This window comes from Phascolarctos cinereus, unplaced genomic scaffold, assembly GCF_003287225.1.
Source record: "Phascolarctos cinereus isolate Bilbo 61053 unplaced genomic scaffold, phaCin_HiC Scaffold_5;HRSCAF=322, whole genome shotgun sequence".
NCBI lineage: Eukaryota > Metazoa > Chordata > Mammalia > Diprotodontia > Phascolarctidae > Phascolarctos > Phascolarctos cinereus.
In genome coordinates, this window is record NW_027555958.1 from 461,159,628 (window position 1) to 461,184,601 (window position 24,974).

The 24,974-nt window shown below is 39.5% G+C and overlaps 1 protein-coding gene across 1 annotated transcript; it reads right to left on the reverse strand.

Moving 5' to 3' along the window:
* LOC110212934 (cytochrome P450 2J2-like) lies at nt 1-24,868 on the reverse strand. The gene is made up of 8 exons (XM_078155804.1): nt 24,438-24,868; nt 21,584-21,937; nt 14,879-14,966; nt 13,144-13,320; nt 9,222-9,357; nt 4,202-4,389; nt 1,928-2,066; nt 1-182 (listed from the first exon to the last, which is right to left on the reverse strand). The coding sequence occupies exons 1-8, from the start codon at nt 24,788-24,790 to the stop codon at nt 1-3; spliced, it is 1,617 nt and encodes a 538-aa protein (XP_078011930.1). The 5' UTR covers nt 24,791-24,868.
* Between the last annotated feature and the right edge of the window lie 106 nt (nt 24,869-24,974).

Below are 24,974 nucleotides of genomic sequence, written 5' to 3' on the forward strand. Positions count from 1 at the left end.
CTACATCACTCTAGGAATGGCACAGATTTGGTAGGAGGCAGGAGAGATGGTTAAGCCAGATCGGATTTCCATGCTCAGCTGGATGTTTGGGGGAGCCTGGAATGTGAATTTCTGGAGCAGGCAAGTGAAGAAAAGGAAGAGCTCACCTTGAGCCAGCTGTTCTCCCAGGCACACCCTCTTTCCTGAAAGGCAAGGAGATAAGAAAGGAGAAAATCCACTAATGCTCAGCAAAGGCATCAGGCCAGGCTAGGAATCCTAGCATTGAGTTGTGCATTAAGGCTATCCAGTGACTTGTGCACAGCAATCAGAGATGGAATTTGAACCTAAGTCTTCCTAGCTCCATGCCAGGCACCATATGTACGATTCAACCTCAGAGACTTAGTACCATTGAAAATCTGTAAACAGAGGACCTGGGTTCAGGAACCACTTCAGATGCTTTTTCACACAGGTGGCTTTGGACAAGTCACTTAACGTGAGTGGGCCCAACTTTCCTCACCTGTGAAATGATGGAGTTGGATGATGTGGGCCCCCAAGGGCCCTTTTGGATCTGGATCTAAGATCCTGCTTCTATGTAGCCTTAGGAAAAACAGATTACTTCTTTGAATTTAAACCGGGTGGGTTCAGTGGAGAGAGAGTTGGACCTGGAGTCAGGAAGACTCCAGTTCAAATCCTACCCCTTTACCTGCTGATTAGAAACCATAACTTCCTTCAAGGCTCAGGTCAGAGGCTGCCACCAGTTGCAAGGGCATTCTTGGTGCTGAAATTCCTTTGTATTTACTTAGGATCAGAATATCACAGATTTGAGAGTGGAAGAGACTTTCCAGGCCACCTACTCCAACCCCTCACTTATTAGAAATGAAAAACTAGGCCCTGAGAATATATGAGTCATGGCAGATAATACACCTAAGAAGAAGCACAATGAAAACTCAGATCCAGGCAGCTAGGTGGTACATTGGACAGAGCACTAGCCCTGAAGTCAGAAGGACCTAAGTTCAAATCTGGCCTCAGACCACTTACTTGACACTTTGCAGTCATGTGACCCTGGTCAAGTCACTTAACCCCAATTGCCTAAGGAAGAAACAAACAAAACAAAACTCAGATCCTCTCGTTATGAATTCCTGGGATTTTGGGGTCATGGCTTCCGAGCTTAAAGGAACTTTATCAGTCATCTAGTCCAATCCCTTCATTTTATAGATGAGGAAACTGAGGCCCAGGAAGTTTAAGTGAGGTCTCCCAAGGATACTCAGAGGGGACAGTACCAGAGCTTATGGGCAGTGGCTATGCCTGGGGGAATTCTGGGGTCTATAAAAACATCAGACATAACCAGACCTGAGGATGAAACTTTCCTCACTTCAACCACATTGCTGTTCTCTAAAGAATGCAAACAACCCTCCCTATTTCCGTAGATTGTCCAGGGTCAGATATCTTCCATGTCCCTTGCAGACTAGCTTATAGGTATTATTTTTGCATGGTTACAGGTACTCTTGCAGTAAATAAAACACAAATGCACTTGAGGTATTTGCTGAGTCCATCACACTTTGGCATCTAGGAGGTATAGTGGATGGAGCGCGGTGACCTAGGAGTAATTTTGTCTCAGACGCTTCAAAATTGTGACTGTGGGCAGATCACTTAACCTCCCTGAGGTTCAGTTTCTTCATCTGCAAAATGGACAGCTGTAGTACCTAGCTCATGGGATGGTTGTGAAACTCCAAACAGTTGCTATTTGTCCTGTAGATTTTAAAAAGCTATGTAAAGGTCTGGTATTTTAAATTTTGTTGTGATGTATTTTCCCAGTCAATGACTGTTATTAGTATGTGCACCATCATATGATTGTGGGTTTCAGGAAGTAGAGTCTGCAAAGTTTCTTAATGCTAAAAAGGTTGGTTCCACCTGGCCTAGGGGTCCCTTGCTATTGGGTTTGGCTCACCTATTGAGAAAGGCAGGAAGAACTCTCTCTTCTTAAATTGACCATTCTCTAGAAAATGTTCCGGGTTGAAAGTTTCTGGGGTAGCCCACTCCTTGGGGTCTCTGTGCAAGGCAGTCAAGTTGGTCATAAGCACAGCTCCCTGGAAACAAGAGAAAAGAACTGAGTGCAAGGAACCTTGCCCACACCCTCATTTTAGAGAAGAGAGAATTGAGTACCCAGGGGAGAGGAGGTAGGGGCACAAAGAACCAACCAAGGAAACACAGCTTTTTAGTGGCCAATCCTGCTGTTGAACTCAAGATATCTTAGAGCAGGGACTTCTAACATGTTTGGGGTCATAGGTCCCTTTGGAAGGCTGGCAAAGCCTTTGGACCCCATCTTGGAATCACATTTTAAATGAATCAAATAAAACACATAGGATTACAAAGGGAAACAATCATATGGTAATGCAACCATCATGATCTAAACAAAACAAAACAAAAAGTCGAGTTCATGGACCCCAAGTTAAGAACCCTGGCCTTAGAGAGTCATAAATTTAGGACTGGAAAGGATTGTAGAGGTCATGTGGTCCATCCCTCTCACTGTACAGACAAATACACTAAGGCATGGAAAGGTAGACTGACTCAAGTGTCAGAAGGGGCAGATGAACCCAAACCGCGTAAATCTAAACCGCCAGTTTGGGGCAAGATTGCTGTCCACTAGCACTGGATGATTCATCTTCCAGTTCGCTTCTGCCCTATATAGGACCACATGCTACCTAATGCCTAATTGCGAATTAGGTTGTAAATGAGTAAGCTTCCCAGGTAGCAACGTGCCCTAAATTAATAAATTACTTCAGATGTCCTGTAAGAAATGATGATTAGAAATGTCAGATACCTTGAAAGATCAATGGGACTGGAGATAAGTGAGACCAATCAAAATCTTTGATACAGGTTGTTTAAATTATAGGTTTAGGGGCAGCTAGGTGGCACAGTGCATAGAGCACTGGCCCTAAAGTCAGAAGGACCTGAGTTCAAATCTAGCCTCAGACACATAACACTAACTAGCTGTGTGACCCTGGGCAAGTCATTTCTCCTCTACCTGCCTCAGTTTTCTTATCTGTAAAATGGGAGTAATAATGGCACCTCCCTCCCAGAGTTGTTGTGGGATTCAAGACAGGTATTTCTAAAGTGCTTTATAAACCTTAATGTGCAACACAAAGGGTACCTATTTCTCACTATTGCGCTCTGTATTCCTCACAGAGTCTTACACACAGTTATTAACTCAGTAGATGAAAAAGAAATGACACTTAGGTCAGAAAACCCAAGTTTAAAGGTCAGCAGCACTTAGCATAGTGCCTGGCATGTAGCAGGTCCTTATAAATGTTTATTGATATGAGGGACATGATTGAGAGGCGATGGAGCTCTATGACACTGGGAGTTGTTAAATGATTTATTAATCCTGATTTCCATTTAGGCTCCAGGGCCTAAAGTGACTTCTTTGAAAGGTTCACCCTAGGTTAGAGCCTGGATCTCAGGAAATTTTATTGGTGGAGTTGCCCTGGCCAAGTCCCAGGACTGCAATGCAGGGTGGGGATGCAAATAACTCCTTCAGAATTCTGTACTCGGTGTCTGAGTTTCTTTGCCCACTGTGACTGGGAAATCACGGTTGTTTGAGTAAATATAATTTCTTTTTTTGGCCAGAAGAAATGTGGGAAGTTCCATAGTAGACTCATTATCCTCATATGACTATAGAGTCTAGAATAGTTGGAAGGATGTTTAATGATCATCTACTCAAACCCTCTTTTTTCGCATAAGGAAATTGAGTTCCCAAGGACCTATCATACATAGTGATGTTACACATAAGGAATTTAAGTAGACATAACTAATTCAAACACAGGATTAAAATTAAGCTTTAAACCCAGTCCCTCTGCCTCCAAATCCAGCATTTTTTGTTTTCTCATCTAACTGTGAGAATCAATGATTTTAAAATTCTAGTCCAAAGTTTCTTCACCTTTTTTATCATGAGGCCCTTTGGCAGTCACATGGTGAATGAAGCTTTTACTCTCCTTTTCAGAATAATTATTTTTAAAGCGTAGAGTAGCATACATAGGGTTACAAAAAATCCAATTATATATAAATACATTGTCAAAATATGTACTTTTTAAAGACCAAATTCATGCACATTAGACCAAAGACCTTTGCTCTGTGAGTTATGTTTTCTTGTTTCACTATCTACCCCTGGGGTAGATGGAAGACACAGAGCACCTTCAGGTTCATGGGAGAAAAAGCTATTTACCTTTGGCACATGGTATTCTTCCACTGTTGTATCAACTGTAGCCACCCGGGTCACATTGAAAGGAACAATATAACCCATTCTCTGAACTTCATGAATGGCTGCATTAGTGTAGGGCATATTCTCCTTATCAGCCATGGTGGGCTGCCTCGACTGGCCAACCACCCAGTCAATCTCAGCTTGTATTTTACCTAAAAAGAAAACGTAGAGTTTTTGAGGGCCAAATAATAGTCACATATATACAGTGCTTTAAAGTTTACAAAATACTTTACAAATATTATCTCATTTGATCCTTGCAACAATGCCAGGAGGACAGCACAATCATTTCCCAATTTTATACATTAAAATGATACAAACAGAATTTAAGTGACTTGCTCAAAGACACACATCTAAGTAGATGTGAACTCAGGGCTTTCTTTCCCCTCCCATCCAGTTTTCTCTGATCATGTGGGAAAACCACAGCCACACCTGTGGTTGGATGAAAGTTTGGCTTGACACTTCTCCAAAGGTTCCAATCGCAATAGCCTAGCATAGTGGAGACTACACTGATTGATGTCAAATAAGGATATTTATATTGTTGAGAAGACATCCAGGAATGTGGTACTGTGGAAAGCATGCTGGAGTTAGAGACAGAAGACCTGAATTCAAATTTCAGCTTTACCCCTTCTTATTTGAGTATCCATGGGCAAGTCATTCATCCCCGTGGGGCCTCATTTCCTCTAAAACAGGTAGGTCAGACTAGACAAAGGGTGAGGAAACTGAGGCCTTAAGGCCACATGCAGCCTTCTAGGTCCATTGACTGAATCCAAACTTCGTAGAATAAATCCTCTTAATAAAAATATTTTTTCTGTAAAACTTGGACTCAGTCAAAAAGCCACACCCAAGGACCTAGAAGGCCACATGTGTCCTCAAGGCTAAGGTTCACCGCCACTGGACCAGACTGTCTCTAAGAGCCTTAAATTTATTTATGTATATCATATTTCTTTTTATGGCTTTATGTTTGGTGTCTAATGATCCCTGACTCCAAGTCAGAGGTAGAAGGCAGTTGTGGACAAAAAAGGGCTGGTAATTTTAAAAGAAAGATAATTTGGCTCCCTATTTGAGCTTATCCTTGACAAAGTATCTGTGATGAGCCATGATGACAGAAACAAAGTATTTCAAGTCAAGTCAACAAGCATTTATTAAGCACCTACTGTGTGCCAGGAACTATATTTAAAGGCTGGGAAGACAGGGAATGGGAAAAGACAGTCCCTGTGCTCAAGGTGATCACAATCTAATGATGGCGACCACATGCAAAGAGGACACATGCAGGATAAATTGGAGATAATCACAGAGGGAAGGTACTAAGATTAATGGGGATTGGGAAAGGCTTTTCACTGAAAGTGGGCTTTCATCTGGGAATTGAAGAATGCCAGGAAAGCCAGGAGGCAAAAATAAGGAGAGAAAGTATTCCAAGAATAAGAGGACAGCCAGAGAAAATGCCCATAGTGGAGGGATGGAGGGTCTTGTTAGTGGGACAGCTGAGAGCCCAGTGGCACTGAATCAGAGAATACATTTCGGGAAGTAAAGCATAAAAATACTGGGAATATAAGAGGGGGCATCCTATAAAGGATTTTGAATGCCAAACAGAGCATTTTGTATTTGATTCTGAAGGTGATGGTGTGACATTGGAGTTTACTGAGTGGGAGAAATCACTCAATGATGTTTGAATGAGAATGGATTGTAGTGCAGAAAGACTTGTGGCAGGCAGACCCACCACAGGCTGTTGCAATAGTCCGGGTGTGAGGGGATGACGGCCTGTGTCAGGGTGGGGATAGCATCAGAGGAGAGGAAATATTCAAGGGATGTTATAAAGGAGAAATAAGCAGGCCTTGGCAACAGATTAAATAGGGAGGAGTGAGATAATGAGGAGTTGAGGATGACTCCTAGGTTTCTGCACTGAGGGACTGAGAGGATGCTCTTGTCTTCTATAGTAATGGGAAAGGTAGGAGGGGAGGAGGGTTTAGGGAAAAGGGAATTACCTCTGCTTTGTACATATTGAGTGTAACATGTATCTAGGATATGCATTTTGAAATGTCCGATGGGTAGTTGGAGATGAGAGATTGGAGGTCAGCAGAGAGCTTTGGGTTGGATAAATAGACTTGAGAATTATTAGCATAGAGATGATAATTGAATACATAGAAGTGGATGAAATCACCAAGTGAAATAGTATAGAGCAGAGGTGGGGAACCTGCAGCCTGTAGGACACATGTGGCCCTCTAGGTCCTTGGGTGTGGTTTTTTGACTGAGGCCAAGTCTTACAGAACAAATACTTTTATTAAGGGGATTTGTTCTGTAAAGTTTGGATTCAATCAAAGGGCAACACTTGAGGACCTAGAGAGCCACATGTGGCCTTGAGGCTATAGGTTCCCCACTGCTGGTATAGAGGGAGAGGAGAAGAAGGCCTAGGACAGAACCCTATATGTGTGACCTGGATGCAGACATGTTCTGGACTAAGATCTAGCAAAGGAGACAGAGGAGTGGTCAGATTGATAGGAGGAAGACTCAGAAAAAGTGTCATGAAAATCTAGAGGGAAGAGAGTACCAAGGAGAAAAAGGTGATTGGCAGTGTGAAAGAGGGGTCAAAGTGGATGAAGACTGAGAAAAATCATTCCATTTAGATCATTCGATGTGGCAATTAAGAGATCATTAGTTACTTTGAAAAGAGTGGTTTCAGTTGAATGACTAGAGAATTAAGAAGAGTGAGATGAAAGGAAGGGGACACATCTCTTATGGATGGCCTTCTCAAGGAGTTTAGCCACAAAAAGGAAAACTAATTTGGAATAATAGTTAGTGGGGATCAAGCAAGTGAGGTTTTGTTTTTTCAGGATGGGGGTGACAGGGGCATGTTTGGAGGTAGTAAGGAACCAACTAGTTGACAGGGAGTGATTGGAGATAAAGGAGAAAGTGGGAAAAATAGAGAGAACAATCTGCTAAAGAAAAAACAATGGGATCACTTTTGCATTTAGAAGAGCTGGCCTTGACAAGGAGAAGAGTCTCCTCTTCATGTAAGATAGGGGTGATGGAGACAGGAGTGACAGAAGGCATCTGAGTGATGTGAGATGAGGAGGAAAGGAGAAGAGAGAGTTCATGGTGAACGGCCTCAAGATTTGCAGTAAAATGAACCGATGCACAGTGAAGTGAGCAGAATCAGGAGAATGTTGTAGGCAACAACAGCAACGCTGTACAGTGAAGAACTATGAATGACTTAGCTATTCTCGGAAATACAATAATCCAAGACAATTCCAAAGGACTAATACATGATGAAGTATGATATCTGCCTCCAAAGAAAGAACTGATATTGGCTGAATACAGACTGAAACATGCTATTGTTCACTTTCTTCATTTCTTTCATTTTTTTATTCAAGTCTTCTCATACAAAATGACTGACATGAAAATGCTTTACATGAGTCCAAATGTATAACACGTATCTGTTGCTTACCATCTCAGGAAGGAAGAAAGGGAGGGAGGGAAGGAGGAACAGAATTTGAAACTCAAATATTTGAAAATGTTGAAAATTGTTTCAATATGTAGTTAGAGAAAAATAAAATAAAATATCACACATATGTATATAATGATTTGTACTAAAATATGAGGCCAGTTTCTCAGCTGAAAGTGTTGGGGGAGAGTAAGCCATGCTCCTGTGAGAAGGGATGAGAAGGTCTGGAAGAGAGCTGCAGTGAATTAGAAAATTAATTAATTAGGGAAATGTAAAAGGATTGCTTTGCAGCAATAATTATGAGATTATGTAAGATAAATTAGTAACAGTCAATCTGCTTTAGTGGTTTTCCTTACATTCATTAAACACACATGAATGAGAGCGAAGGCCAATGATAGTTCAAGTGAACCAAGCCTGATGTTTGACAGGACAAGCGGGATGATGCCATAGTGAGGGAAGTATAGATTGAATTGGTTCATGAAGGCGTCAAGATGGAAAAATGAGGAGTGTGCGGCTAATGCAAGGGTGATGGCCTGGCAAGGAACTGAGGAGTCAAGAGATTGGCAGTCAAGGAAGGCAGAGGAATAGGTGGAATATCAATAGATTGAGATCAGATAAGGGAATTTCAGGATTCAGGAATTCATGAAGTGGTATATTTGGTGGCAATGGGCAGATCATCCATTTAGAGTAGTTCATAACTATGCTTATAACTATAAAATATGTTAATATATAAATATAATATATAATGAATGGCAATAATTTGTAGCATAAATATACATTAGAGCAACTTATAGGTAAGTTAATGTATATTAATAATGATAACGACACGGTCATTGTAGAAGCAGGAGCTGACTGCAGAGGGCTGAAGGTCATTTTGTATCATTTTTTTTTATCAAAAGATGGCATGGACTTTATTGCCTTTAAGATACTTTCCAACTCAAAATCTAAAGACCTTATGACCTTCTGTAGATTGAATTCATAATGTGTCCTTCATTTAAGCATATCGATTTTGAAATCTATGGAGTTTTACCATATTTAATAGGTTACAAATACATTTTAAAATGTTACTTTTTGTTAACACATACCTTTTCAATAAAAAATATAGCACGTGAAAATTGTAATCAACAATACTAAAATAACATCTGATATTTAGAACACATTCTTAGGCTTACAGAACACTTTATGTTTGTCAGCTTGTTTGATCTTCATTGCACCCCTATGAGACGAGGGCTATTATTACCCCCATTTTACAGATGAGGAGGCTAGGTCACATAGTCAGTAAATGCCTGAGACAAGATTTGAACTCACATATTCCTGATTACAAATTCTAGACTCATTCTGCTGCCTTAGCCACCAATTACCAAAGAAATTTTGATGTCAAAAATGAGTCTACTTGATTATGAAAAACTATAATCACTGCTCTATTCCAAAGACAATTGAAAGAAGATGACATGTGTAAACTGGCAAACTTTCAAGCTCTTTATAAATGGGAACTCTTCTGGGTGGAATTCTAAAGGGATGCATACCTTGGGGCCATCACTGTACCTTGGATCTCTGGATAAAGGGGCATATACAGCAGTGCCCACCTCAGTGTGGTAGAAGTTGTCTCTGTTCCAGCAAAGAAGAGGTCCAGAGTGCAGAAGACTAATTTTTTTTCATTAAAACAAGAATGGATGTTATCCTTAAATAAAAAAGGCAATAATAAGTTAATCTAAAATATAAGCAAGCATGAGGAGTTGAACCCTCAATGGGGCTTTGGGAAGGTTAAGGTGGCTTCCCTTCAATATCCAAGAATACAGTAGCTGTTCCTAAGAATGAAAACTCTGATTTTTTTCTTTAAAATATTATTTTTCCTGATTACATATAATGAGAATTTTTAACATTCTTTCTGATACAAGATTTTGAATTCCAAATTTTCTCCTTCTCTCCCACCCTACCCCCCTCCCTAAGGTGGTAAACAACTTGGTACAGGTTATATAGGTGCATTCATGTAAAACATTTTCGCAATAGTCATGTTGTGAAAGAAGAAACAACACAAAAGGAAGAAAACCAAGAAATAAAAAATAAAGAAAGTGAAAATAGTCTGTTTCCATCTGCACTCACATTGTATTAGTTCTTTCTCTGGGTGTGAATAGCATTTTCCATCATGAGTCTTTTGGACTTGTCTTGGATCATTGTGCTGTTGAAAAGAGCTAAGTCAATCATAGTTGATCTCACAGCATTGCTGATACTGTGTACAATGTTCCCTTGGTTCTGCTCATTTCACTTTGCATCAGTTCATGTAAGTCTTTATAGACCTTTCTGAAATCCACCTCTCATAATTTCTGAGAGTGCAACAATATTCCGTTACATTTATATACTGCAATTTGTTTAGCCATTTTCCAATTGAAGGGCATCCCCTCATTTTCCAATTCTTTGCCATCACAAAAAGAGCTGCTGTAAATATTTTTGTATGTGTGAGTCCTTTTCTACTTTTTATGATCTTTTTGGTATACAGACCTACTAGATCGATGGATATGCGCAGATTTATTGCATTTGAGCATAGTTTCAAATTGCTTTCCAGAACGGCTGGATCAGTTCACAACTCCATCACCAAAGCATTAGTGGACAGCTAGGTGGTATAGTGGGTAGGGCACCAAACCTCAAGTCAGGAAGACCTAAGTTCAAATCTAGCCTCAGACACTTGACACTTACTAGGTGTATGACCCTGAGCAAGTCACTTAACACCAACTCTCTGGTAAAAATAAACAAAAAAGTGTGTTAGTGCCCCAATTTTCCTCCTCTGTAGAATTCACGATTTGTATTTTCTTTCATATTAGCAAATCTGATAGGTGTGATTTGGTACCTCAGAGTTGTTTTAATTTGCATTTTTCTAATCAATAGTGAGGTAGAACATTTTTTCATATGACTAAAGACAGATTTGTTGTCTTCATTGGCAGACTTCTTGTTCATATCTTTTGCTAATTCATCAGTTGGAAAATGATGTGTGTTCTTATCAATTTTTCTCAGTTCTCTATGTATTAAGCAATAAGGCCTTTATCAGAGACACTGGCTGCAAAAATCATTTCGCAGATTTCTGCTTTCCTTCTAATTTTTGTTGCATCGGTTTTGTTTATACAAAACCTTTTTAATTTAATATAATCAAAATCATTCATTTTATGTCTCATAATGCTTTCTATCTCTTGTTTGGTCATAAATTTTTCCCTCCTCTGTAGATCTGACAGGTAAATTACTCCTTTCTCTCTTAATTTGCTTATGGTTTCCACCTTTTTGTATAAATCATGCACCCATCTTGATCATATCTTGATATACAGTATAAAATGTTTCAGGGATGAGGAACCTGTGGCCTTCAGGCCATATGTGACTGTCTAGATCTTCGAGTGTGGCCCTTTGACCGAATCTAAACTTTACAGAACAAATCCCTTTAATAATAGCATTTGTTCCATAAAAGTTGGACTCAGTCAAAAGGCCACACCTAAGGACCTTGAAGGCCCCATGTGGACTCAGGCCGCAGGTTCCCCACCCCTGCTCTATATCCAGTTTCTACCAAACTATTTCCCATCAGTTTTTGTCAAATAGCGAGTTCTTCTCCCAAAAGCTGGTGTCTTTGGACTTATCAGCCTCTATGTTGCTATGGTCGTTTACTACAGGGTCTTGTGTTCCTGATCAATCCCAGGGATTCACCACTCGATTTCTTGGCCACTACAGAGAGTTTTGATGATCAATGCTTTATGGTGTATTTTTGATACCTGTCACTGCTAAACATCCTTCCTGTACAGCCTTTTTCATTATTTCCTTGGATATTCTTGACCCTTTGTTTTTTCCAAATTAATATTGTCATTTTTTTCTAATTCCCATTCAAATTTACAATTACTATTTGTGAATTTCCCCCCATCTTATTTTTACTCATTATTTTCCTTCTCAGCCTCTTTTTTCGTCTTTTCCCTGTTACCTTATCTTCTCCCCTTACCCTCTTATTTATTATTTTAGCTACCCCTCTAAAAGTCCTTCCTTAATCTATTCACCCAATCCTCCTAATTTTAGCCTATAACCCCTTCTAAAAGTCTCTCCCTCACTCTAATCTCCAGTTTTCTCACCTCTCTAGAGGTTCATAAGATGTATATGTTGTTTCCTCTTCAATCCAAATGAGAGTAAGTTTCCAATATTACCAGCCCTCCATTCTCACCTGCCTCCTCTGTATCAATTCTTCCTTTTGTGTCCCATTTTTATGAGATAGTTTCTCCTACTACTCTTTTTGTTTTCAGAATTGCCTCATCTTACACAATTCAGCCCTAACTTTTTTCTCCCCCAGTGGAATTATGTTTTTTAATATAAATTCTTTATTTTTAGTTTTCAACATTCACTTCCACAAGTTTTTGAGTTCCAAATTTTCAACCCATCTCGCCCCTCCCCCGCCCCAAGATGGCATGCATTCTGAATATCCCTTCCCCTAGTCTGCCCTCTCTTCTATCTCTCCCCTCCTTCTTGTATCTCCTTCCCCTTCTATTTTCCTATAGGGCAGGATAGACTTCTGTACCCCATTTCCTATATATCTTGTTTCCCAGTTGCATGTGAAATCTTTTTTTTTAAACATGTTTTTAAAACTTTGGGTTCTAAATTTTCTCCCTTCCTCCCTCCCCACTCACCCTCATTGAAAAGGCAAGCAATTCAATATAGGTTATACATGTGCAGTTATGCAAAACACTTCCATAGTATACATGTTTTGAAAAACTAACTCTATTTCCCTTAATCCTATGCTGCCCTCCCATTTATTTGATTCTTCCTTTTGACCCTGTCCCTCCTCAGAGGTATTTACTTCTGATTATACCCTTTCCCAATCTGCCCTCCTCTCTATCATCACCCTGCTCTCTTGTCCCCGTCTCCCCCTATTTTCCTGTAGGGTAAGACAGATTTCCATACCCAATTGAATGTGTTATGAGGTTTACAAATAATATACACACAATAATTCTGGATAGGTTAGAGGGTATATATAGAATATCTTAATGTTACAGATGAGAAAAGGGAGGTGCAAAGAGATGAATTCATAGGGATAAAATATCAGGGCCAAGAATTAATCCTAATCAGAGTAGGTTCTAATGAAAATGACATTGGACTTGGAGACAGAAACAGCTGGGTTTAAATCCAGCCTCAGATTTCTAAATAGCTGTGTCACTGGAGCAAGTCAATTAACTTCTCTATGACTCAGTTTACCCCATTATAAAATCGGGGGGTTGAACTCAATGAGCCCTATGGTCCCTTTCATTTCTAAATAAAAATTGTGAACTCTCCACTAGCAAGCTCCTTTATTCATAGTCTTTGCCTCCCTGGGTTGACATTGAGGAAAAATATTTACATTTTGAGGCAGATGTAAAGTTTGGAACATTTTAACACACTTATCCCCACAAGTTTGCACCTTTCTTTTTGGTTTTAAACAAACAATGCCCACTTTCTGTGTTGTCTCCATTACCTTGGACAGCTCCTTCAGGTAAGCATCAATGAAGTCCAGGGTCTCCTCTGGGTTCAGGTCTTCCTTGTGTTGTTTGATCACACATTCTACAAAAGTTTCTAGCTTCTTCCATTCTCTAAAGAACTTCTGGTGATTTCCTGGCAGGAATTTCATTATCCAAGGAAACATTTTGTAGAGCTAAATAATATAAAGGGGGATAGAAGGATGAGCCTCAGTTCCTATTAGGCTGCCCTATCTCTTCATCTTCCTCATCTTAAGTCAGGCCAGGGTTCTTGACTATTTTCATGGAATTAATACTAATCCCATACCTAATCACTCCTGAAATCCACCTTCCCTATAATCATTGTTTAACTTTCTATACCATTGCTCTCCTAACAAGCAGGCTGGAGTCCAATCATCTCTTATCTCATATAGCAGGCCCTTGGCCATATCCTGAGACACCTAAATAACTATTTCAAGATGTCACCAATGTAGGCAGCCTCGCAAACTGCAAAGAAGGAGGGGAGTGATTGTTTCTAGGGAAATGACTAGTATTTGAGCCCATATTTCCCTGTTAGCCCCATAAAATTCCCTTCTTTTTCCTCTCAAGGAAATGAGACCTAATGTTATTCCCCCTTTCCCCTCAATTTCTTTCATAGCCAGACTCCTGAGGAGTTAAGTGAAATCCTGAGCCAGTGACTTCTTTGGTGAGGCTCACTCACTAACCAAGTAGGAGGCATGGTGGATGGCATGATGGAGTTAAACTCAGCAAGAGCTGAGATTGAATTCAGCCTCAGACAATTATTAATTATACGACAAGTCACTGACTTTTCTCAGCCTCAGTTTCCTTATCTGTAAAATTGAGATAATAATAGAAATTATCTCAAAGGGTCATTGTGAGGATTTAAATAAATCAGTCAATCAACAAACTTTTATTAAGCGCTTAGTATTTGCCAGGCACTGTGCTAAGTTCTGGGTATACAAAAGAAGGGGAAAAATACCAGTCCCTGTCCTCAAGTAGCTCACTTGTAATGGGAGAAACATCATGGAAATAATTGAGCATATGCAAGACATATGCAGAGTGGTTAAAAGTCGGTTGGCTTCAGTCCTTTGTTCTAGAAGAGGACCAAAATGACATCACTATGTTAGAGTCAAGTTATAGGGTGTCAAACTGTGGGTGATCAGACCAATATGAGCTCAGAATTCTCTATCACAGGTGAGGCACAAATAGTCCATGTGAACATCTCAGGTAGATTCTCTAAATTTGCTCATCTCATGTTTCTTTTGAACTTCTTCAGTTCTGCTTTGCTCATAGAGCATAGCACCTTCTGAAATAAGGGCACACCATGCTGAGCAGTCCTGTACCTGTGTCTCCCGTGTTCCCAAAGTTCTTTAGAGAGACCTTGAGAGTGTCCTTGTATCACTTTTTCTGACCACCATGTTAGTGCTTGTCCTGTGTGATTTCTCCATAAAATATTCTTTTTGGCAAGCACATGTTTGGCATTTGAACAACATGGCCAGCCCATCAGAGTTGTGCTCTCTGCAGTACAGTTTGAATGCTTGGCAGTTCAGTTCAAGAAAGGACCTCAGTATCTGGTATCTTATCCAGTCAGGTATTCTTCAGAATCTTCCTAAGACAATTCAAATGGAAGCCATTCAGTTTCCTGGCATGGCACTGGTATACTGTGTAGGTTTCACAGGCATATAACAGTGAGGTCAGCTCTGTAGAACTTTAGTTTGGCAGTCATTCTAATACCTCTTCTCTCCCACACGTTGCTTCAGAACCTCCCAAACTCTGAACTAGCTCTGGCAATGTGTCAACCTCATTATCAATGTCTACATCTCTGAAAAGTATACTGGCAAGGCAAGTGACCTTATCTACAGTATTCAAAACTTCTCCTTTTGCTGTAACCAATGGTTCCAGATATAGATGGCATTCTGCTAGCTGATAGAGCACCTGTGCTTTCCTGGTGCTAATTGTTAGGCCAAAATTAACATAAGCAGCAGAGAATTGATCCATACTTTGTTTTATCTTAGCTTCAGAAGCTGCATTGAGTGCACAACCATCTGTAAACATAAAAGCATGCATCAATAGTTTCTTCACTTCAGTCTTGGCTTGTAGCCTTGTCAAGTTGAGTAACTTACAGCAGTGTGGTAGCTGACCCTAATGCTGTGTTTGTCCTAATTGAATGAGTTTGACAACATGGCTAAAAGGCATGGGAACAAACACACAGCCTTGTTTCATTCCATCGATGACTGGGAAAGCATGAGAGCATTATCCATTATACAGAATCTGGGCAAACAGGCCATTGTGAAACTGATGTGCAATACTCATGAACTTCTCAGGCAACCAAATTTTGACATGATTTTTAATAAGCCCTCATGACTGACAGCATCAAAAGCCTTGGTCAGATCTACAAACATTGTATGCAGACATCTGTTCCATTCCTGGAATTTCTCTTAGAGTTGTTTGGAAACAAACACCATATGAACTGTTCCTTGGCCCTTCAGATAGATGACCATCTTCCAAGTGAAGCATCAGTCTATCAAGGACTCTGGCAAGATTCTTGATTAAGAGAGAGAGACCCCCTGGAATTGTCACAGTACAATCTATTTCATTTACCTTTGTAGAGATGGACAATGGAAGTGTCCTTGAACTCTTGGGGGATAACCTCCTCTTGCCATATGACCCAGAACATTTCAGTCAGCTTTTCTATGAACAAAGTACCCCCCGACCTTGTAAATTTCAGCTGGAATAGAACTGGCACCAGGTTCTTTGCCACACGAAAAGGGCCTAATGGCATTCAAACCTTCTCTTCAGTTGGAATTTCAGCTAGGAAGGGATTGACTTCCACCTGAGGTAAAGTCAGTGGCTTCAGCATCGATTGATGATGGTCTGTTGAGACCACTGTGAAAGTGTTCAGTCCATCTCTCTAGAATGATATCCTTATCACTAATCAATGTGGCTCCATCAGCACTGAGTAGCTGAGATGTGCCATAGGTCTTTGGCCCATAAATAGCCTTCAGGGCAACATAAAAGCACTTTGGATTGTTACTATAAGCATAAAATCAAATTTTATCTGCCTTTTTACTGGGACAAGAATCTGGCATCTGCCTAAGCTTTGCTTGTACTTTACTTTTGAAGGAGTTGAATGTTACCTTCTTAGAGATGGATAAACTACCCTGCTGGTAAACCCTGTGGAGTTCTCTTTTTTTATTTAGCAGCTCCTGAATTTCCTCATCATTTTCATCTAACCATTCTTAATGTTTGTCAGTGTTCTGACCCAGATGAGCAAATGTAGTCCTTTACACCAGATCTCTGACAGCTATCCATTCCTTTTCTGTTCCACTGTTGCCACCTGTGTCTTGGCTCAACTTTCCCTCCATGGTAGCACCAAACTGTTCACACGTGGAGAAGGGCTCTAATATGTTGACATTAATTCTGGTAGTCAATTTGCCATGAGGCTGCCACTTTCATTGAATGTGAATATTTAGCTTGGAGAGGTCTATGAAGTCTATGATCAGTCCAGCACTCTGCACCACACATTGCTTTCATCACTCTCACATCCTCTCTTCTACCTATAATCACATAGTCTGTTAAATGCCGGTGTTTTCTGCGAGGGTGCATCCATGACGTTTTATCGTATTTAGGTAAATAGAAGACAGTGTTGGTGATGGGAAGGTCATGAGATGCACAAGTCTTCAGTAGTGAATGACCATAGCTGTTGCTCTTTCCAACTCCATACTCTCAAGGACTCCCTCCCTGTCTGGGAATCTATACCTACTCTATTATTAAAGATGCCTAGAAGTATAAGCTTGTCTTCTTTTGGCACATTGATGAGAAGGGTTTCCATGTGCCCTACAGCCAAACTTTGTGTGATTTCCCCAGTCAGTGTGTGAGTTCCTTGGGAGCAGGAACTGTCTACTCCTTACTATTTGTATTCCCAGCACAGCGTTTGGCACACAGTGGGTGGTTTTTTTTGACCTACTCATTCTTTAGGATCAGATTATTTAGTTTCCAATTAGTTTTAGCCTCCCTTTCCATGGCCCTTTATTACATATAATTTTTATGGCATCATGGTCTGAAAAAGGATGCGTTTAATATTTCTGACCTTTCTGCATTGGACTTCGAGGTTTTTGTGCCCTCTTACATGGTCAATTAGGTGTCATGTACTGCTGAAAAAAAGGTATATTCCTTTCTATCCTCATTCAGTTTTCTCCAAAGGTCAACCACATCTTACTTGTGTAAAATTCTCTTCATCTCCTTAACTTCTTAACAGTCAACCTCATTTCTCTTTGCCCAAGAATGCAGGGTGTGGGTGAGGTGTTAGAAGAGGGACCTTGGGATACTCCTTTCTCAGGAAGTATCCTTGCTATGAACAACCTGGGAACCTAGACAAAAGGTTTGTGGAAGATACCAAAGGATGGAATTGTTTAGAGAAATGTTGCTTTTTTCTATAACAGGGGAGAGGTCAAACTGTTTCTGTATAACTACCTAGACCTGAGAGGAAAAAAAAAAAAGAGGGTGGTCCTTCCACAGAGGCCTCTTACTGAGTAAGGAAAAGAGGAGGGAAGTGAATAAGCATTTATTAAGCACCAACTATGTGCTAGGCAGTATGATAAGCATTTTACAAATATTATCTCATTTCAGCCTGACAACTACCCTGGAAGGTAGGTGCTGTTATGTTCATTATCTCTCACTGTGGACTGTTTCTGACATTACCACTTCTACTGTACATGTTCAAGGAACTGTTACATTGCAAGCTGTGTGTGTGAGTGTGTGTGTGTGTGTGTGTGTGTGTGTGTGTGTGTGTGTGTGTTTGTGTGTGTGAGTTTACATGTGTCTAGGGTTTTTTTTTCGTACTCTTCCAGTTCAATTAATTCCAGCCTTCTCTAGATTAGCAGAACAAGAAATAGAATATCAAAACAGACCTATTTTAGAAAAAGAAATTGAACAGGCCATCAATGGGCTTCCTAAGGGAAACACACCAGGATCATACGAATTTATAAGTGAATTCTATCAAACATTTAAAGATCAACTAATTCTTATATTAAATAAATTATTTGGAATCATAGGTAAAGGAGACATTCTACCAAACTCCTTTTATGAAAATATGATACTGATACCTAAACAAAGAAGAGTAAAAACAGAAAAAGAAAATTATAGACTAATTTTATTAATGAATATGTATGCAAAAATCCTAAATAAAATACCAACTAAAAGATTGCAATAATATATTACAAAGATGATCAAGAGGGGTTTGTACCAGGATTAGAGGAGTGGTTTAACATTAGGAAAATTATTAACATTGATTACATCAATAATATTTTTTTAAATCATGTGAGTATATCAATACATGCAGAAAATGCTTTTGATAAATTACAACACTCATTTCTATCAAAAACACTTGAACATCTTGGTATAAATGGATTTTTCATTAAACTGATAAAAAAAGCATTTATCTAAAATCATCAGCAAGATTATTTGTAATGGGGATAAACTAGCAACCTTTGCAGTAAGATCAAGTGTGAAAGAAGGAAGCCCACTGTCACCAATATTATTTAGCATTGTATTGGAAATCCTAGCAATAGCCACAAAAGAAGAAAAAGAAATTAAAGGAATCAGAATGGACAATGAGATAATAAAACCATCTCTTTTTGCAGATGATATGATATATTTGGAAAATTCCAAAGAGTCAACTAAAAATTAGGTGAAGCAATTAATCATTTTTGCAAAGTAGCAAGATATAAAGTAAATCCACATAAATCATCAGTATTCCTACATACCACAAACAAAATTCTACAAGAAGAGATAGTTCAAAAATACTCTGTTTAAAATAACTCTAGATAATATAAAATACTTGGGAACCCCCTGCCCCTCCCCCCAAAAAACCCAAATATGAACTATGTAAAAAATATTTTAAAAATATTTTATACAAATAAAATCAGATTTAAATAATTGAGGATATATTAATTTTTCAAGGGTAGGCAGGGCCAATATAATACTAATGAAAGTTTTACCCAAAATAATTTATGAACTCAACACCACCCCAATTAAATTACAAAAAAAAATATTTTTTGGTACTAGAAAAACAGAATTAGAAAAAAATAACAAAATTCATTTAGAAAAGCCAAAAGTCAAGAATATCTACAGAATCATGGAAAAAAGTGTAAAGGGGGGAGGTTTAGCAATACTAGATCTTAAACTGTATTGGAAGGCAGTAACTATTAAAACTATCAGTTATTGGCTAAGCAATAGAAAGGTAGATGAATGGAATAGAGTAGACATGCAATTTACAGCAGCACATAAATGTAATAGCTGTATTTAACACTCAAGATTTGTTGATATAAATTCTTAATTTGGTAAAGAAAATATTGTTGGGAAAACTGAAAAGCAGTATGGAGGAAACTGGGCATAGACCAATATCTTATACCATTTACCAAGATAAGGTAAAAATGGATACATGACCTTGATATAGAGATTTTACAAGAAAATCAGAGGAACATGGAAACTATTACTTATCAAACTTATAGATAAGTGAATAATTCATAAATAAACAAAAGAGAGAATAAAGTTAGGGGGAAATGGGTGATTTTGTTAATTACCAAAATTAAGTTAAATTAACAAAATTAAGTTAAAAAGTTTAATACAAGTAAAACAAATGTAGCCAAGATCAGAAGGAAAGCAGAAAACTGGGGGAAAATTTTTATAGACAGTTTATCAGATAAAGGTCTCATAGCTAAAATTTAGAAAGAATTTTATCAAATCTAAAAGAACCCAAGTCATCCCCCAACTGACAAATGGCCAAAGGATGTGAAAAGGCAGTTTTCCAATGAAGAAATCAAAACAATTTATAGTCATATGAAAAAATGCTCTACATCATTATTGATTAGAGAAATGCAAATTAAAAGAACCTTGAGATATCATGTTACACCTACCAGATTAGCTAAAATGACTCAAAGGGAGGGTGACAGGTGTTAGAGGGGATGTGCAAAAATTGACACACTAATACCTTACTGGTGGAATTGTGAAGTGATCCGATTGTTTTTGTGGGCAATCTGGAAAGTAACCCAAAGAGTTACTAACCTACCTATACTTTTTGACCCAACAATACCACTACTAGGTTTATTTCCAAAGGTAATTAGGGAAAATGGAAAAGAACTTATATGTTCTAAAATGTACTAAATGTTCTTAAAAAAAATCGCTCCTTTGAGGCGGCAAAGAACTGGAAATTGCAGGGAAGCCCATTAATTGGCTCAACAAGTTGTGGTATATCATCATGATTAAATACAACTGTGCTAGACCTGACTTCAAATCTGGCCACAGACCAAACACTTGGCACACTAGCTGTGTGACCCTGGGCAAGTCACTTAATCCCAATTGTCTAAAAATTAAAAAAAAAAAAAGAAAAGTGATATAAGCAGAACCAAGAGAACATCGTATACAGTAACAGCAATATTGTTGTAAGAATAACTTTGAATGAATATTATTTTGTCTATTATAAATACCTAAATTAACTATAAAGGACAATTGAAGAAAGATGCTATATGCACCCAGAGAAAAAAATGATAAATAGAAGTATGTATAGAATAATTTTACATATGTACAGACACACACACACAACTATTTGTGTCTAATGGGAGCCATCTCTAGGGAGGGGAGAGAAGAAAAAAAGAAATAAATACATGATAATTTGGATATTTGAAGGGAATATTAAGTTGTGCATAGTAGATTTGCAGTTTCATGTGCAATCATCTTTTTATTATGCTGTGTTATAGAAACACTTACTTTATTCCATAAATCAAAAATAAATTTTAAAAACCTAAAACAAATTGAAACAAAAAAGAGACTTTGACTTGGGACTTTGATTTTACTGAATTCCTCCAGATGCAGGTGACTCAGCTGGTGCCTGCACCATCATGTGGATCAAAGGCAGAATCACAAACCCATAGAGCTTTAGAGTTAGAAGGGATCTTAGAGTCATCCAGTCTAACTTTTACCAAGCAAACAACACCAACAAAATATACTGAACAGCTTTTCTTGAAGACCTCCTATGAGGGGGAATCCATAGTCTCTGAAGAAAAACCATTTCATTTTTGGACAGCTCTGATGGTTAGGAAGTTTTTTCTTAGCATCAACCCAAATTGTCTTCTTCTGCAAAATTCACCCTTTGCTACTGGTTCTGAGGCCAAGGAGAACAAGTTAATGCCTTCTCTACTAATAGGCCTTCAAACACTTGAAGACAGTCATCATGCCTCTCTTCACCCCCCAACTGAGTCTCCTTGTTATTCAATTAAATACTCCAAGCTCCTTTAGCTGATCCTTCTATGGGATAGATTTGAACCCCTTCACCATCCTCATTGCTCTCCCCCTCAATCCTATTCTTCTCCCCTCACTGTCAGATGTGACGGAAGGAAACTTCAAAGTCCTATTTTTTTCTATCATATTTCTTTTAGCCACAAGAACTCTGTAATAGGTTGGAACCCTTCAGGAAGGATGAAGAATAGGAGGCAAAGATATTTTTCACAAAATGATGGAGATGAAAAACATTTACCAAATATGTTTATTTCAAAGAACTCACCAAGTGTTTTAAAACCATGGAAGTGCACAGGAACTTGGGGACGATCAATAAACACCTGGGCTTGGTTGAGCAGGACCTCCTTGATCAGTGGCAATCCGGTTGCTGTCATATAAGTTAAACTGCCCACATGTATCCAGAAAACATTTCCATATTTCTTGGCAAACTGAAAAAGAATTAGTTGTAAACCTCCATTGCCTTTCAGGCTATTTTTTGTCTGTACTGTTATCAGATAAAATTCCAGCAATGTGAAATATCAATTCCAATGGAGTCCACTCCATTCAGTCTGATCCAATTCCACTGATTTCAGGTCAGCTCACCTCAACAGACACAGATCATCCAAGTGCAGTGCTAGAAGATGAGCTGACAGTAACAAACACCAAACAGTTTCTTCTCTTGAGGAATTGACATTGGAAGGAAATGGTGTGTTCATATATAAATAAATACAGACTACCTACAAAGGAAATTCTAAGTGATTTCAGGGGAGATCAGCATCTGGGAAGGATCAGGAAGGCTTCCTGCAGGAGATGGCCCCATGAAGCTAAACTTTGATGGAAACTGGGAATTCCAAAAGATTCAGGGGAAGAGGAAGTATTTTCCAGACTCTGAAGTCGCTGCTACATTCAAGGCAGCATGTTGGACTGGAAATATATGACAAAGAACAACTCAGGTTTAATATGGGGTAAAGACCTAGAGGTCAATACTTGTACCATTGCAAGTTCATTGGAGTGGGCAGAATGTAAGCTCCCAGAAGGCAGGGGTAGTTTTATTTTTTTTGTTTTCTTAATCTCTAGCACCTCCTATAGTACCTGGCACAAAGAAGGTACTTATGAAATGATTGTTAATTAATTGATTTATTGATTGTGTCTTTTCCACACTGACACCCATCAAAGCCCTTTCAAAACTCAGTATATGGTCTTTGAGAGAGACTAGAGGAAAAATCAGTCAATGTTGCTGCCAACATGGTCATGAGCTTCTCTGAATTTAGCAAGGCTTGTCTTCAGGTCACAGACATCCCAAGTGTTGGTCACCACACCCCTGTATGAAGCCATTACAGCTTTGCAGGGCCCAAGAGTGCTGTTCTTCTACTATAAGAACCTCGGAAAGTGAAGGACCTCACATTGGTAGTATATGATTACAATTTTCAGTAGCCAGGGATATTTAGACTTCAAAATGAAAAAAAAAATTGAGGTGAGGAATGGGATATGATAAGGGCTTATGACCTGAAATCTAGTAAGATTTGGGTTCAGATCCTACATTTGACCCCTGACTGGAACCAGTCACTGAATGTTTTCCAAGATTTAATTTCTGCTTATGTAGTAGTTACCCAAAGGGGTGTGTTGAGGATATCAACTTCACGTGGGAGACAGCATGGGCTAGTGCATACAGACCCAGCATCAGCATCAGCATCATAAAAACAGGGGTTCACATCTAACCCCTGACCTATGGCAGCTGTGTGACTATTGGCAAGGAACTTAACCTTTGAATATCCCAGGTAGGAGGTCTGTAGTGGGTTACTCCCAGATCTGTGCTTGGCCCTGGGCTCTCTAACGTTTTAGTAATGGCTCAAATAAAGGCACAAGCAGAGTGCTTATCAGATTTGCAGTCAACACTAAGTCGGGAAATATAAGTGGGTGATGGAGTCAACCAAAAACATTTCAATGGGCTGTGGTTGGGCTGAACGCAATAAGGTGAAATTCAAAAGGAATAAATGTCAAGTCTCACATTAAGATACAAAAACCAATTTCACAAGTACACTTTCTCTGAAACAGATCTGGTTCTTGGCAACCCGGTTTTCTTTTCTTTAAATTTCAATAACTGCATTTTGTTAAAATCAATTTCCCTTATAATACTGTTTTATGTATTTAAAACTATGATTCTGAGGGAGTGTCCATTGATTTCAACAGACTGACTGCCAGAGTGGTCCAGGACACAGAAAGGAGTTGAGTAGACTGCACCAAATTTGAGTCCCCAGTGTGATCTGTCAGGTTAAAAAAAATGATTGTTAGTGTTTGGTGAGCTTAATTGAAAGAAACACTCCTGCGATGTTTGGCAGTATAATGTTAACACCCAGGGTTGAGCAATAAGGCAAGTGAAGATCAGAGACCTGACACAGCTTGTCCAAACTCATTATATCAGGGTCACAGACCATGGAGTCTTAACCTTTCCTCTGTGTGTGTGTGGGGGGAGGGGGGCTGTCCCTTTGTTAGTCTGCTGAATCCTATGGGTCCTTCTCAGAAGAAAGTTGTTAAATGCAGAAAATAAAAAAGGAAAACCAATATTAAAATGCAGTGATCAAAAATATATTTAACTAAAATTCAGTGGCCCTGATTCCAGAGTTTGAAGGGACCTCAGAGGCTACCTATGCAATTTCTGCCAGTCAGTCTATTAATGAACATTTATTATGTGTTTACTAGGTGCCAGGTACTGTGCTAAGCAAAAGACAGGTTTGCAAGGAGCTTGCCAATTATGTTATAGATAACAAAAACAAAAATAATAGCTGACATTTATATAGTGCTTAATGAGTGCCAATCATTTGTGAAGCACTTTACAATCATCTCGTTGCATCAGAATCACAGAAAGTGAGTCAGAAGGGACCTCGGTGGCCATCGAACGCTGACCACATGCGGAAGTTAATTCCGCAATGACACACCCTACAAGTGAGGAGCTCATGGCTTTCTCCAGGTCCCACAAGTCAGAGGGGGGATGCGAACCCAGGCCCTCTAAGCCCCAAACCAAATGTTCTCTCCATTGCAAGGGGCTGCTTCCCAGGCAGACCCAGAGGAGGATAGACACCCAGGCTTGTGGCTGCCCAATCCAGCACATTCCCCAGGGCCCCAGCTACCACGTCCCCTCATAGCCATCTCACTCCTTACCTTTTGGATGGTCATTTGGGGGTTTTTAAAGACCATCTGGAAGAAGTTGCCCAATATGGGCAGCCCAGGAGGACTAGGGGGACAGTTGTGATGCTGCCTCCTCCTCTGCAGATACTGTGCCAGGATGAGGAGGATGGCAAAGAAGAGAAGGAGGCTCTGCAGGGGCCCTGTTTCCCAAACGGAAAGGAGCGCATTTCCCAGAGAGAGCTGCATTTTTTCTGCTCTGGAACCAAAGACAGACAAGTCAAGCTCCTCCTCCCTCTTCCTGTTCCCGCAGCAACAGCAGCAGCTCTGGGGCCCACCAGGAGCAGTGTTCACACGAGGGACAAAGCTCAAGCTGTGTTTGTTCCCCTGGAGCTGCTACCTGGGCTGGTTTCATAGGCCTGCCAATGAGAGC

What these genes read in the sequence shown, in the direction of transcription:
- LOC110212934 (XM_078155804.1), bottom strand. Translation starts at nt 24,790, where the DNA reads ATGCAGCTCTCTCTGGGAAATGCGCTCCTTTCCGTTTGGGAAACAGGG. An exon ending in CCTTTATCCAGAGATCCAAG is followed by an intron (nt 4,390 to 9,221) that starts GTACAGTGATGG and finishes TTTTCTTTTTAG; the next exon opens with GTAAAATACAAGCTGAGATT. An exon ending in AAGAATACCATGTGCCAAAG is followed by an intron (nt 2,067 to 4,201) that starts GTAAATAGCTTT and finishes TCTTGTTTCCAG; the next exon opens with GGAGCTGTGCTTATGACCAA.